Here is a 15,759-nt window from a genome sequence, read left to right as displayed (position 1 = left end):
TCACTGTGTCTGTTTATTACATTATTTTACCTGTATGGACCTATGCAGAGGCTTAAAATCACTTTAAATCACCAAAACAAGGAAGGATCCTATCCATACAAGTATGTTGTCAACAAATATAAAAGTTAAACAACAAATAATTAAACTCAGATTTTACTGTATGCAAAATTACAAAGACCTCACCTATGATAATTCACAACACGTCCAGTACCACTGACCATGGCACAGATGAGGGTACAATATAGTGAGGGAGATTGAAATTGGGGTGGGTGGGTCCTACCCTAATGTTTGTGAAAATGATTTGTCAATAAATTGGTGACAAACTTTAATATATTCAAGTTGACATGCTATACTCACAAATTCATGTTTCAGTAAAGCTGAAGTTGCTTCCCTTTTAAGGTCAGAACATGTATAGCCCTCGTAAGCAAATGCTAATGAAGATTTATAATCAGAATTATACATGAACTACCAAACTCAGCAGTATGTTTGCAGTGGTAGTTTTTCATTTTTTAAATGTCACCATACACTGCTTCATTGATACGATATCACAATCACGGAGATCTTGGTCTTTACATCACTTGGTCTTAGTCTTTACTATATATCATTTGTACATAAGAACCATTGGCACACACATCAGTTGCATAGTCCCAGAATACTATATCCGATTCAGAAAAAAAGACCAAAGAGAAAAGGAAAAGACCTGAAATGTGTTCATTTTGTTAGAACGTGCAAGTTTTTTAAAAATGTATCACTGCAAATTTTGAAGAACAATTATCAGATTAGTTAAAGGCAAATAAAAACAGTTGTAAGCGGTATGTCATATTAACAAGTAATTAGGCTGACTACATTCACATGTTCCTGTGATGCTGGCACCTTTCATATATTGTAATCAAGTGGAGACAGATTAATCTTTTTATTAGTTTGGTCATCGTGCCATAGGAATATTAAATTTTCAACAGTTGTCAAAATGGATCCAGCTTGGCTACTGAATGGGCAATTGATTTGATTCTCTCTAAGATCTGTACTCTTGTAAAAATAACACTGCAGGAAGAATCAACGTCTCTTGCTGTTCTTCAGCATTTTTGCTTGAGGCTTTAATGAAGGCATGCCATGCACTGGCCATATTGAAGGCACTCTGCAGTGGGGCTGTCTTGGAGATGTTGAAGGTCTTTCTGGACCACAATAAGAACCTTTTATGGGATACTCTTTAGTGGTTTTATCCCCTTCATGGCACCACATGATTTGAGGGACCAACAACACATGTCTCAGGCAGCAACTCTGGGTTTCAAAACAGCCCAATGGGACCTTCTTCCAAGTTTTTCAAGCAGGTGCAGTCAGAATAGTCTCACATACACCAGGACCGGCATTTGGGGGTGGCAAGTGGGGCGACCACCCCAAGCCCCGCTCTTGAGGGAGCCCCGCGCTTCAGGCCTAAGGTAGTCCTAATGAGTTTGTCAAGCTATATTCTCCTGTAAATTGTTAATGCTGATACAGGCTGCACGTAATGCACGCAAATCACGAAAGTTGATCTAATCTTGACATAATCAGTGTTTGCAGTAGCATACCAATCGAGATACCGATACTCTGGCCCCACGCGGTCATGGTCGGCCCTAGGCCCCACATACTTCTAATGCCGCCTCTGCATACCACCTCAGTTTAAAGGTTTCTTTCACCTTTCAGGGGTTTGGATGGGCATCACAGACAATGTGTGGGTGCATTCCACCTTAAAGGATGGCTATCAGCTTTGTTTATAGAAACATCAACCCCTTTCATGGTCCATCATCTTCTAGCAGTTCAAACTTGTACACAAACCTTCCTGTAGAAGGATGCAGTGAGGTGGGTGGAAAATGGCCAGACTCTGGCTTATCTTTCTAGTGTTGATAGAATATTATTTTCAGCTCATAATCTTTCCACCGTAAACCAATTTCTTTGGGAAGAATGATTCGAATGAAAACTAATGCCATGGTCAGTAACAGCATAAGGCCCAGCAACTGGGCAGTCTCCATCAATCTTCATTAAGTGTTTTTTCACATCCGTATCATCTCTCCATACTGAGAATATCTACAGTTTTGTCTTGACCTGGAGGAATTTTAATCTTGAGTTCTTCCATTCAGACCCATTGCTTTTACCATGGTGATGGGGCAGTTGCAACCCAAATGAGTTCTTCAGAATCCACATCCTCCAGTATTTTGATGACAACACCCTCAACAGAAATTCTCTTCTAAAGGACCTTTCCCTCTGTTGGTCAATGGTGACTAAAGCTGTCATTGGGTATCCAGGCACTCGACATGCCTGCCTGTTCATAGTTACCCGAGTAATAAAATTGGCAGTAGGGTTTCCGTTTAGTCCGTGTAAAATAAAAACATGTTTCCAAGTTCAAATCAAAGATTATATCAGGCAATGTCAGGAGTGAGCATGACAGAAAATAGCAGTATAGTTTGAGGTTCATATGGTATGGCTATTGCCTGCTGTGCATTTATCCATCATAGACCTCCATCTACTGATCTCTTCTTTTTTATGCGTGTGGCTATGTAGGTTTAACAATTTCCTTATTTTCTATTGTATCTGTACATGACATGTTTCCAAGAAAAGAGGTGGGTTTCTTGAATTTTAAACTGTGTCACAGATTCATTTTATTTTTTTATAAATACTTGACTATTAAGTGAAACGGGCTTTATCAGTGTGACTATTGATGTTATATGACTGAAGAATGTTAGAGGGTAGGGATTTTGTTAAACTGAAGAACATGTTGCATCAGGAAAAGGAAAAATCAGTAGTACTTTAAAAATGTTGAAAGAGGAATTTGACTGATGTAATACAGCATTCAGAATGTGTGGACTTTACAACCATTCAGTAAAAGTTAAATATGTAGACTAGTTAAGGTGAATGTTGTGTATAAATAATATATAATTTTGTTTTATGTCTGTATTCTCATACTTATCCACATGGATTTAGCCGATTTGTGACAAGAATTTTAACTAAATGCAGATGCAGGTAAGTAGCAAAAATAAAATTATGTATTTCATATGGTTTTCTATAATTATGGCTTGTAATATATAGATTACTCTTTTTGTGCTCAGATTACGCTTTTTTGCAATTTATATTAGTAATAATTACCCTTATACCTCTCAGGGGTTGGCATGTATGAACCTACAACATAGCAGTACAGGTTCACATTTAATATACTTTCTCTTTGAATGGGTATGCGTATGACTTTCCCTACAATTTTGACAGTTTTAATGGTGACGTTTATTAGACTGATCCAAAACCTAGACAAGCTGGATCTCCTCTCTTCTCAAAATTTCATATATGTGGGGATAAATTTCTTTACCAGCTTACCGGTAAGGAGAGTTTGCATTCCTCTGGACAGAATCAAACAAATCCTGTCCCTTAGCATGACTAATCTGACAAAGACCTGGCTTGCTTTACTTTCTTTTCTGGAGACCCTGAACTCAGTTGTAGACTTGGTTCCCCTAGGGAGACATGTGCTCTCTCCAGTTCTGCTTAAGCAGACTGGAGACTGCACAAAAACACTCTTTCAGCTTACACCACTCTGCAATCCAATTTTCACACCACCTTCATTGGTGGTAAATTGGGATTGGTTTCTTACCTTAAGTTCTACTTCACATTCCCAGAACCCACTCCTTTCTGTACACCAATCCTTAAGATTTGAGATGGAGTGTTCACCCGAAGTCCAAGAGCATAGTTCTAAAGGGATTTCAGTCCTGGGAAGAAGCAACCCATAAATAACTTGGAAATGCACGCAGTGTTTTTTAGCCTTACAAGGACTCTATCAACCTCATAAGGCATCTTTGCCTGATGGTCACCTCAGACAACACATCGGTATAGGGAGGTATAAGTGTTTGTTCTCTTTGCATGAAAGTCTGGAACATACTTCAGTGGGCAGGCAAAGAGGAGATCACTCTGAGCCTGCCATAATCTGGACAAGAGGAATATCTCAATGAACAGTCTACCCAGAGGGGTCATGTGGTTCTTATGGAATGGTCTCTACACCAGTCAGTAACAGTCACCTTTCCAACTGTGGGTTGGAACTTCATGGACTTGTTCACTACAAGACTGAACAGCAAAGTTTCCTTTTGATATATGTCCAGTACCAGATAAGAAGGCCTAGGCAATGGACACTTTCAGTCTAAAGTGGGATCATCTGTATATGTACATCATCCCACCTTTTAGAATAATTTCGCTGATGCTCCACCAGGTCTGGATCTTCACTGCTTGTCTCATCCTGTTAGCCCCCCTCCCATGACCCTGACTGTCTTGGTTTACTAACCTACTTGATCCACTGGTAAAAGAGCCCCTAATCATCCCACAGAGGAAGGACCAGCTGTTGCAGCAAAGAGGTCTCTCCTCCACAGCAGCCCACAAATTCTTCTCCTTCATGCTATACTCATCTCAAGCCATCATTCCGCTGGGACCAGTTTGTGAGCAGGGTTTCCAGCTGCATCTTCCAGGCTTGGATGCAATCTCCTTTCAGGGCTTATGATGCAAAGTGGAGAATCTAATGTAGTTGGTGCAGGTGAAAATACATTGATCCTAGCTGTCCCCCTTTGAGCAGTTGCTTATTATCTCTTCCTTTTCAAGGAAAGAGACTGTTCTGCATTTACTATTAAGGGCCATAGGACAGTCCTTTCTAACAATTATTTTCTCTAGGTGTTCTGCAAATGGGTCATGGCCCTCATGTTTCTGATCACTTCAGGTGTTTTGAGCTTCAGAGATTGCTGTCTCACTCTCTAATGGTTGGATGGAATCTCTTTTGCATTCTTTGGGCATTCTCAAAACCCCGTTATGAACCTTTGGGTGCCTTACCCATGAGACTTTTCCTGCTCTCCTAAGCATTGGTGAAGAGGAGGAGTGAATTTTATGCCTAATCAGTGGAAGAGGGTTTTTTATGGTTAGAAGTAATTATAATTCAGTTTTGCTTCTTCACCAGTCTGGGTTTCTGGCTAAGAATCAGTTACCTTCATTGGCTTCCCTTCATTTTAGGATTCCCATTCTCAATCATATCTGTGCTGTGGATGATTAAGATGGACCCCTTTGCTTACTTAGTTTCTTAATTTTGTTTGGTTTCTTCGAGTGAGAAGGATTACATCTCTTCCTAACTTAAAATTAAGGGTTCCTGTGATATTTCAGCAGCCACTATTTCCAGGTGGATGTCCTCACTATTAAGAGAGCTTTTCAGTCCCTAACTGAAAGGGGCCTTTCTTTCATGAGAATTAAAGTCTATAAACTTAGTGCTATTGCTACATATCGGGCCTATTTGAATGTCTTTTGATGATGTTTGTGACAGCTGTCTTCGGGCGTGCTCACACTACTGTCTCCTTTTATCTTTGATCTTTGGTGCATCAGAGTGAAGGTTTTTTTTTTTGCTTTGCCCAATAGTGATGGCACAACTTGCAGCCTACTGTTGGCACCAGCTTATAGTAGTGAACATTCCTTCTGTAAGGGTAAGCACAATAGGTTTCTATACCACATTTGTTGAAGCTATCAGTCTTCCTCCTCACTCATAAATTCAGCAGTTCAGTAGTACTGGTGTTAAAATTTAGTTGTGGAGGAGGAGGTAAAACTAATTTAATTATGTAATACTTATTTGCTACCACTGCAAAGATTCCCTCCTCCCACTAAACTCTGATGTCCTTAACTCTATTTCTAAGTCATACAAGGATGATATTCTTCAGTATTTTCATTGACTGCATGTGACTAAGAAGTCAGACTGGGTTATGCTCTTTTCAGTTCTGGCCCTCCAATACTAATCAGAGGAGGGAATAATTAGCTTGGACTGGGGATGAGTTCTGGAAAAGGAAAGGAATGTAATAGTAGAAAGGAAGTATTAAAGATGTATAAAGTATCCAGAAAAGCCATTCCTGTCTATCTAAGCAATATCTTTCACGAAAGAGATGCTGATGGTACTCCAAATTTAAGGTCCATAAGAAGTAAAAATTACATTATACCAAGGCCAAAGGAGGAATTGTTTAACAAAGTTTTCAATATACTGGTCCACTGGTATGGAACAACATTCCCAGTGACATAAGGCAGGATCCTAGCATTTCTTCTTCTCATAATCAGTGTCTTAAATGGATGAAATCTTTAGAAAATTGAACAGTTCGAGTACAAGAAATACTGCCTGTTTTTCTGTAATTTTGCATCATTTTCATAGTTGAATTTTTCAAACCAGGATGATATTTTATTTTTTTATATATGTTTATGTTTTCACAGATGCCTGTGCATGTTTCCAGGCTTGATAATTTAAATTTTAAAATTACTTAATTATTTAGTGTCAAGCCAGATTCTTCACATCATGTATATACTGTATATGTTGTACATAACAGATAGAAGGCCTCAAGGTAGATTAGTTCTGTAACTAATTGATTTACCTTCTCTAAATAAAGTCTTTATTATTATTATTATTGTTATTATTATTAATCAGTTTAGTTATAAACCTCCCCCCAATACATTTTGGTATTTAAATTTTATCATTTCATTATGTCAGCTCCAGATTTTCATGCACTAACTGTTATTTTCAGTGATTATGTATTCATGTACTTTTAGTTGGGTATCAATTTTTTGTTTTGCTTTTCTATTCAAAGAAAACTTGTTATTCATGCCTGTCTCATCACAGGTTTGCAGGTTATCAGGCATGCTACAATGAGTTTGTGGCATACTTGTCTTAGGTCTTGTAAAACAAATGTTTGATTTTCAGGTTCCACAATGCTAGATAGAAAACACAATCTGGACAAGAAATTCATTTGTTGCACAGAAAAAAAAAATGTTGCTTTCTTTCATCTTGGTTGATAGGCTGAATTACATAACTTGTGTTGATAATGTAAAATTTGTGTTGACCATGTTTCTGCCCCTTTCTAATTATATATGTAGAGTGTTCCATTGTGTCTACCCTTGAGGAAATTCTGTTTTCTTCTGAATCCATGCAGGCAATATGGACCCTGATTTGCTGATGCTTTATGGATGGTAGTTTGGGGCCAGGGTGGTGTCTGTCTGTTCTGTTAATTAATCCAAGCAGACAAAACAGACCTTGATTTGCGAACGCAATATGTGATGAAATGTCAGGGTGTGTGCCATTTTGTTTTGTACTTATTATGCCAAACAACACAGACCCTGGTTTGCGGATGCAATATGTGATGAAATGTCAGGGTGTGTGCCATTTTGTTTTGTACTTATTATGCCAAACAACACAGACCCTGGTTTGCTGATGCAATATGTGATGAAATGTCAGGGTGTGTGCCATTTTGTTTTGTACTTATTATGCCAAACAACACAGACCCTGGTTTGCTGATGCAATATGTGATGAAATGTCAGGGTGTGTGCCATTTTGTTTTGCACTTATTATGCCAAACAACACAGACCCTGGTTTGCTGATGCAATATGTGATGAAATGTCAGGGTGTGTGCCATTTTGTTTTGTACTTATTATGCCAAACAAACAACATGGACCCAGATCTGCTGATGCTTTATAGACAGAAGATCAAGGTCTATGTTGTTTGTTCCACTTATTTATTCAACCAAACCATACCTAGTTGTGATGAATAATGCGACAGAAGATCTGGTTTTATTTCTTCTCCTTAATGAATCCCAGCAAAACAACAAGGATTCTGATCTGCTGGCACATTATGCAATGAAAGATCTTGTTCTTTGCTGTTTTCATTTGTGTGTGTGTGATAAAAAGATAGATATGGTAACTCTAATAAATTTAGTATGTCTCATTTAATTTACTGGAAAAAGATTACATCTCTGCAAATTCAATAAACTAAGTAGAAAAGTTTTGTTTAATTCCTTCTTTTTTAACACAGCATATATTCCCACTCACAAGAAAATTTTTTTGTTCACAGATTGAAGCATTTGATACCCATAATAGTACTTTGCGATCATCAGCTACTGTAACTATAAGTTTGACAGATGTGAATGACAATGAGCCACAATTTTCAACACCATCAGCGAAAGTAACAGTTAGGGAGGATGCATCAGTAGGAGACCGTCTGAATATAATGCTAACAGTGAGTATAAAATTCATTTTTATTAAATGTGTTGTTGAATTGTTAGGTTGAAAAGATTATTCCACCATCCTCCTGATGAAATATTGTCAGCATTTTGCTGAATGCCATTTCAGAATATTCATGCTGTTAAAACCAATGATAGACATGTGTTACTATCATTATCAGGACATGATATTTTCAAAACCAGTAATCATTTTCAATAGTACATTCAGTAATCATTTTCAATAGTACATTCAGTCATCATTTTCAATAGTACATTCAGTCATCATTTTCATTAGTACATTCAGTCATCATTTTCATTAGTACATTCAGTAATCATTTTCAATTGTACATTCAGTAATCATTTTCAATAGTACATTCAGTCATCATTTTCAATAGTACATTCAGTCATTTTCAATAGTATATTCAGTAATCATTTTCAATAGTACATTCAGTCATCATTTTCAATAGTACATTCAGTCATCATTTTCAATAGTACATTCAGTCATCATTTTCAATAGTGTATTCAGTAATCATTTTCAGTAGTACATTTCATGCTGACCAACAAAAAGAAAAATTCATTTTTGAAACAGAATCTAAAGAGTATAAATTACCTGTATTCGAAAGAAAGTGACATAATTTATGCAGTGATAAGGAAATTTTCAAGGAGAACTAATTCTAACTTAAATTTTCTTCTGTTCTCATTTTATTCCTATTTAACATTTATATCAGAGTGTAATGATTGATAAAAGGTTGGGGATCCAGATTGTGGTTAAGTTCTAGCTACATATTATTTAAAACGCAAAAAGTAAAATTCATTTTCAAACACTCCTCATTCCTGTCAGATAGGGACCTTATAATTAGCAAAAGCAACCTTGCACTTAGTAGCAATGAAAAAGTCCAAAATCATATCTACAATGTGGAGTGTATTAAATAGAGTAAAACAAAATGATGGAATGTGGATAGTTGTAAAGGTATATACCAATCTTCATTATAAATCCATTTTGTTTCACATGCAGTGGTTGAAGTTATCCATAAACATTTAATCCTTAGTAATTTTAATCCAAGAGTTGAAGAACTATACAATAATCACTGTTCCATTTAAGTTACTGAATTATTGCTTGATTCAAACTTTTCAAATAATGCTATGCCAAATGTTGATACCACATACATGATAGCAACAGTGTTTCCAGGTATGCAAACTTAAACAGCATAACAAGCCTTTGAGTTACATTTCAGTCATTGGGTTGACACTTTCTGTGTTTTGCCTTGATTTGTTAGTTCATGGAGGCTGGCACCAGCAGGATTTCACAAGAGTAGAACAGCCTTCTTTGCCATATTCACAACCAAATCATGTTAGATGAGAAATTGACGGAGAGAAAATTTGAGAAGATATTCAGTAGAGTCTGGGTTTTTTACGTACATTTCTGAATTATTAACATATCTATTGAATGGGAAATTTTGCAAATTGTTGACATATTTGAAGAAGGGTTGCTTATGCACAGAAATAATATCACGCAAATGATCGTTGTTTTTAATCAAATATATAATGGGCTTAATTTACCAAGCCCCCTTTGACTGGCATTGAATTTCAAATTGTGGTTGAGAATAAATTAGAAATTATAAAATGAACATTTATCTCGTGTCTTGTTTTCACATGCATATACATTAAGTGCCATGTGATTTGAATGTATTAAGTTACAATTATCTTCACTTGTTTATCACAGGCCACAGACTTGGATAGTGGATTAAATGGCCAGATTGAGTATCAGCTGAAAGGCACTGGTACAAACAAGTAAGCGAAACTATTACCCATAATGATCAAAACCACATATAAGGAGTATTTTTAGCACTGTAGAAGGTTTAATGATTTATCGGTTTCTGAATGATATCACAAATATAAATCTTCACAAAATTTATTACCTTATAAATTGAAAATTTCCTCCATAGTTCAGCAGCCTCTAAAGTATGATTCACCAAAATATATGATGTACCTTTCTATGAAATCATTAACTACCTTTGCATGCTATTTCGGATCACAGTGTTATACTAAATTTATTTATCCAGCTTAAAAAAAGATGTGAGAAAAAAAGCATTGCCAGCTTGTATATTGGCAACATGAATATGATATTAAACTGTAAATCACTTTATCTCAGTGTCTTTATATCACAATTAATTTACATGTACATTTCCAGTGTCTAATTAAGTCCAAAAAATTTAATTCACTTAATGAAAAACAGTAATTATTTTATTGTCACAACACTACATATTTTCCTTTTTTAAATTAACTTTATTTACATACTTTCTGAAACATTCATTGACTTTTATACTTGCCACATATTTCTTATTTACAATATGCAATAGTGTGAATTGCTTTTTTAGTGGATATCATTTTTTTTGTATGCCTCCTGTAAGGCAGATTATATTCTGTTGTCCACCCAGCCATTTGTTTGTTAGCAGTTATATTTCCATACCATAACTTGAATCTCCATGACCTATAGTTGTCAGAGTTTGTGGATGGCTTACACTTATAGTAAAGAGGATACCTATTGATTTTAACATGGTACTTTGGGTTTCTAACTACCGACTACATTATTTTCCAAACTGCAGTACAGCGAGAATGATGAATACATATACATTCTGGGGATTGGGGTTGGATATAAACAAGATGCCAGTCAAACATATGGTAATAATTGTAGTTTATGTAATGTAAACTTTTTTCATTTCATGATATTTGTGCACTTAATTTTGTCAAATAGTAACAGTCTATGAAGGAAATATCAATATGATATACCTCTGCCTCCATTGGGGTAATACCTCTAATTCAAATGTAATACCTCTAATTCAAACATAATACCTCTAATTCAAACATAAAAACACTTTTAAGACTCCAAGAGGGCTTGACATTTAATTCAAGATCAAAGTATAGACAATTTCCAGGATGCAGTGAATAATATAAAGATTTTAACAATACATTAAAGAATATTTCTTAGAAAGGCCAAATTGATGTATAAAGTATCCAGAAAAGCCATTCCTGTCTTTCTAAGCAATATCTTTCACCAAAGAGATGCTGATGGTACTCAAAACTTAAGGTCCATAAGAAGTAAAAATTACATTATACTAAGGCCAAAAAAGGAATTGTTTAAAAAAGTTTTTAATATACTGGTCCACTGGTATGGAACAACATTCCCAGTGACATAATGCAGGCTCCTAGCATTTCTTCTTTTCATAATCAGTGTCTCAAATGGATGAAATCTTAAGACAATTGAACAGTTCTAGTACAATAAATACCACCTGTTTTTCTGTAATTTTGCATCATTTTCACAGTAGAATGTTGCAATGCAGGAGTATGTTTTATATATGTTTATATGTCACAGATGTCTGTGCATATAGGCTTGATTGATTTTTAAAATCACTTAATTATTTTGTGTCAAGCCAGATTTTTCACATCATGTTGTATATACTGTATATATTGTTCATAACAGATAGAAGGCCTCAAGGTAGATTAGATCTGTAACTGAGTTACCGTATCTAATAAAGTCTTTATTATTATTATTATTATTATTATTATTATTATTATTATAATAAATAATGCACAATAGGGTCCAGAAACATAGAACGCACTATAAGTGAGGGTGCGAGTTACCAAGGGACCTCCAAAAATATCCGCTAGACAGTCAGAAAACCGCAGGGGTGGGGGTGGGAACTGGACTGTTTAATGACTGAAACCTCATTTTATAATCGCATTGAGAATAATTGTCAATAAAGTGCTTTTTCTAATGAAATTGTTCGTTATTCTGTATCAATTACATTTTTTTTCAAAATGTCCAACATCTGGAGGATCATTAACAGTATTCCAACTAGTTTGAATAACCACCACGCTTATTCAAAAACATTTGTGTATTATGTCACCGCTTTTTGTCCCCTGAGTGGTAAATAATATTTTAGTGTTTAGCAGGGAACCAGACTAACTGTTGATACACTACCAAACAAGATTCTTTTTCTCAAAAACTAGTGGCAATTATTTCAGGAGACAATTATCTACAATGAAAGTCAATTTTTACGTTGTTCAGTTCATAAAATATAGATGCCATGATTTCACTGCAAGTAATAGTGAAACTTCTTAGAATCCTTGAGAATATCTCTAAGTGCCAATTCAGGAATTCTCTGAAACTAGTTTCCCTCACAATGGTCCATATGTGTGAAACAAAGCTCTTTATTTTCCAGTGTATTCATTTATTTAGTTGCCTTGCTATCTTTGATCACAGTTATTATTGAGTAGGTTAATTTAAGGTAGTTTGAATATATTACGTGCACAATAACATTTATGAGAAGTATTCGATTGATCAACTGAAATGAGTTCATTCAAAATGCGAACAAGGTCACTAGATCTTAAGCATGTAGGTTTTGCATGACTTTTAAATTTTCATTTGTTGCACTTCCATTGTTTGATTCAGCAGATGTAATTAATGTGATAATACAGAGGAGGCCAGCTTTTAATTCAGTGCAACAATACAACAAATACTTCCGCTAGTCAGATACTTAAATATGGTTGGTACTTAATTAGGTTCTCAGAGAAACGCTCACAGATATAACTTACAGTAGATTGACACATGTTACGTTTAAATGCAAGACGACATGCTGCATTTATGATTATTAAAAGGAACTAAAAGATAGAACTAAATAAAAATTTCACTTGATAAAAAAAGGCATAAGTGACATTTTCATTGATCGAAATTTCCCTGAATTCATTAATTATAGTGTACTAAGAATGTCGTTTGGAAAGAAAATGTTAACAACTTGTATGACTTCATATTAAAAGTTGATACTTAATGTTAAAAGTTGGTTCGCGAGTTATCAGGGCACGAGTTATCGTGGGAGTGGTACAGTTAGCTTCATGTTCTTCTATTTTGTCATACCATTGTGAGACCAATTACAGGAGGCTGAAATGGTACTTTTTTTATTACTTGCATTTTTTCTTAAGTGGAGAAAACATCAGTGTATAAAGTATATTTCTACCGGCGTTTTTTCTTCTTTACAAATTACTGTTATTACCTGTGTTGCAATTAAGGAGTTTGTCAATAAGAGGAAACCACAACACTTAATTATCTGTTTAAATTATTATAACTTTTTTGTCACCTTAAATGTAAAAAGAAACTTTATGTGCAACTAAATTATTATTTCTTTTTTATTATGAAGTCTGATTTATACATATGCAAGTGTTTATTATTAGAACATGAAAGATTCATGAACTCTCAGCCAGAATAAATCAAAAGCATAAAGGACAACCTTTTTCATTTTAGTAAATTGTCCTTGATAATGGGACAAAAATTTGTGATCAGCTATCCTACAGAAAATACAGACAAAGCATGTTATCAGAGAAGGCTTTACCTTAAAAATGGGGGCCCCAAGTAGCCAAGTGATCGAAAGTGCTCACCATTATGGATCACTATCATCTCACCTCGGTCTGTGTGAGTTCAAGTCTCAGGCTCGGCTAACGTTGGTACGTGAGAAAGCCTGTCAGTAGCTTCTCATGGGACGGTGGTTCTTCCTGTGGTTTTCCAGGGTTCTTCCTCCACCAGTTATACTGGCCGTCATGTATAGCCTATCTTGTGCTGAAAAATGGCGTTAAAACCCTACAACAACAACAACAACAACTACCTTAAAATTGTGACCCATGTTGAACTCATATTTTTAGGCAAAGTGAATTCTTTCCCTTGTCTTGCTGGGGCAAAATGTTCAGAAGTTAGGGAGAAGATAGTGTAGAGTCAAAATTTGGACTGTTAATAGTGGTTGGTTTGAACCACTGTTTATCTGAAATTTCCAAGTCAGATAATATAAAAGTAAAGGAAATACTCTTTAAACAATGTCAAAATATTCAAACTGTTGTTATTTTAATTCCAAAAAATTGTTGTTTGAATTTGTTATTACAAAAGTTGAGCTGACAGATAATGAGTTACAAGTCCCTTCATCCTTCTTTGACAGGATAAAATATAAAACAAACATGTCAACTTTCAAAATGAATCAGTCTATAAACATTTTAATAAAGACATTCTTCATTAAGGAGTCTATAACTTTAGTTCTAGACAATGTCACTTAGGCAAAGCTTGTGGAGGGCTTGCACTTGAGGTTTGAAAGAGACCTTTAGATTTTGGAGTCAACAAAGTAAGAGGTAAAGATTGTGGTAACCTTTGTTCTTCAGTATTTAATTTCTTTAACTAAACTTTGTGTTTGGCTTATACTTAAGACGATAAAGAAACCTTTTGATTCTGGTGTGTAAAGTTCAGGTCACAGTCATAAATCTAATGAGAAAATAATGGTTTCTGCACAGTAAATTGTTTTACTTAAAGGCCATTTTACATTGACTATAAGTCCAGGTCATTTGACTCATTGGTCAGTAGTGTCTGATTCAACAAGAGCCTACTAGTGTTTACATAGAGCACTGTTAAACATGGGTCAGACATATAATGTGCTTTTCATGGCACCCTTGTTTAGACTTTGCAGTTACTACAAGCAACAAATTAAAAGACCCAATTCAAAATAATCCATTCAGCTAAGTAAAGGAGGTCAACCCCCCCGTCTATGAATTTAAGTACCTCAAAACTATCATTTTCTGCAAGAAAAACATTCAATTGGATACCGATATATATATATATATATATATACATACATATATATATATATATATATATATATATATATATATATATATATATATATATATATATATATATATATATATATATATATATATAATTTGCTCCATATACATCACAATGACCATTATTGTCATGAACAGCACCATCATTACCCCAACTGGGACAATATTGATCTCCTCTACCTCTTCATCATTGTTTTCTTTAAAATCATAAAACCTACCAGAATCATCCATTCCATCTGTCAACACTAATGCACCATTCTATTTCAAATTTCCAGATTTAGGGTAGATCCAGTAACTGGAACCATAACTGTTGCGGAACCACTGAACTACGAAGATACACAATTTTACACTCTAATTTTCATAGCGAAGGACAAAGGGACCCCATCACTTGAAAAAAGTATCACCTTGAATATTGAAGTTTTGAACGTCAATGACTTGGGGCCTGTGTTTGCATCCACATACCAAACTGTTGTGACAGAGAGTAGCACTACACTCCTTATACCAGTCACTGTGCAGGTAAGCAGATTTCTTTATGCTCCATCATGATAGCTGTAGGGGGGAATATAGTGTTACCTTGTCGGTCAAACCATTGTCTGTCTGTCTGTCACTAAGTTTGGTTTTGTATTTAGTCCAGTTTTAGTACTGTGGTAGGGGCATATGTGTTTTTCATGACAATATTTCTGATTTCAATATTATTAGCTTGCCGGCACAAAAATATAGCTCATGTTATTCTTTGATCTGATGTATATGAACATCCTGAAAAGTACTACATCCCTTTAACAACCATATCTCATAGTGATCCATTTTTCATGCTTAAGTGACTATTTATACCTTTTATGTCAGAGTTTCTTGGACACTGTTGCCTGTCAATTCATAAAACATGATAAGTATATTCCAAAGGGTACAATACAATTATATACCAAAGAAAAAGGCCATTGTGACCTACATCTTGTCATCATGATATTATCATAGCTGCCAACCCTCACAAATTTGGTGTGAATTTCATGACTTTTTCAGCGATTCACGGATTCACGCCGTAAGCCAAAAATTCATGAATTTTCCAATCCTCAATTATTTTAAATCTTTAATAAAA

The 15,759-nt window shown here is 35.2% G+C and overlaps 1 protein-coding gene across 1 annotated transcript in view; it reads left to right on the top strand.

Moving 5' to 3' along the window:
• The window catches only part of LOC149802901 (cadherin-87A-like), a 156,072-nt gene that overhangs the window by 44,174 nt on the left and 96,139 nt on the right, over positions 1-15,759 (top strand). The window contains exons 15-17 of the mRNA XM_089952392.1: positions 7,862-8,026; positions 9,733-9,800; positions 14,942-15,182. Coding sequence (XP_089808518.1) covers positions 7,862-8,026; positions 9,733-9,800; positions 14,942-15,182 — 474 coding nt within the window. The remainder of the gene's footprint in view (positions 1-7,861; positions 8,027-9,732; positions 9,801-14,941; positions 15,183-15,759) is intronic.

This window comes from Sinohyriopsis cumingii, chromosome 3, assembly GCF_028554795.1.
Source record: "Sinohyriopsis cumingii isolate HCF-2022 chromosome 3, ASM2855479v2, whole genome shotgun sequence".
Classification (NCBI taxonomy): Eukaryota; Metazoa; Mollusca; class Bivalvia; order Unionida; family Unionidae; genus Sinohyriopsis; species Sinohyriopsis cumingii.
The sequence above is the reverse complement of the archived record's forward strand: the minus strand, read 5'-3'. Positions and strand labels throughout refer to the sequence as shown.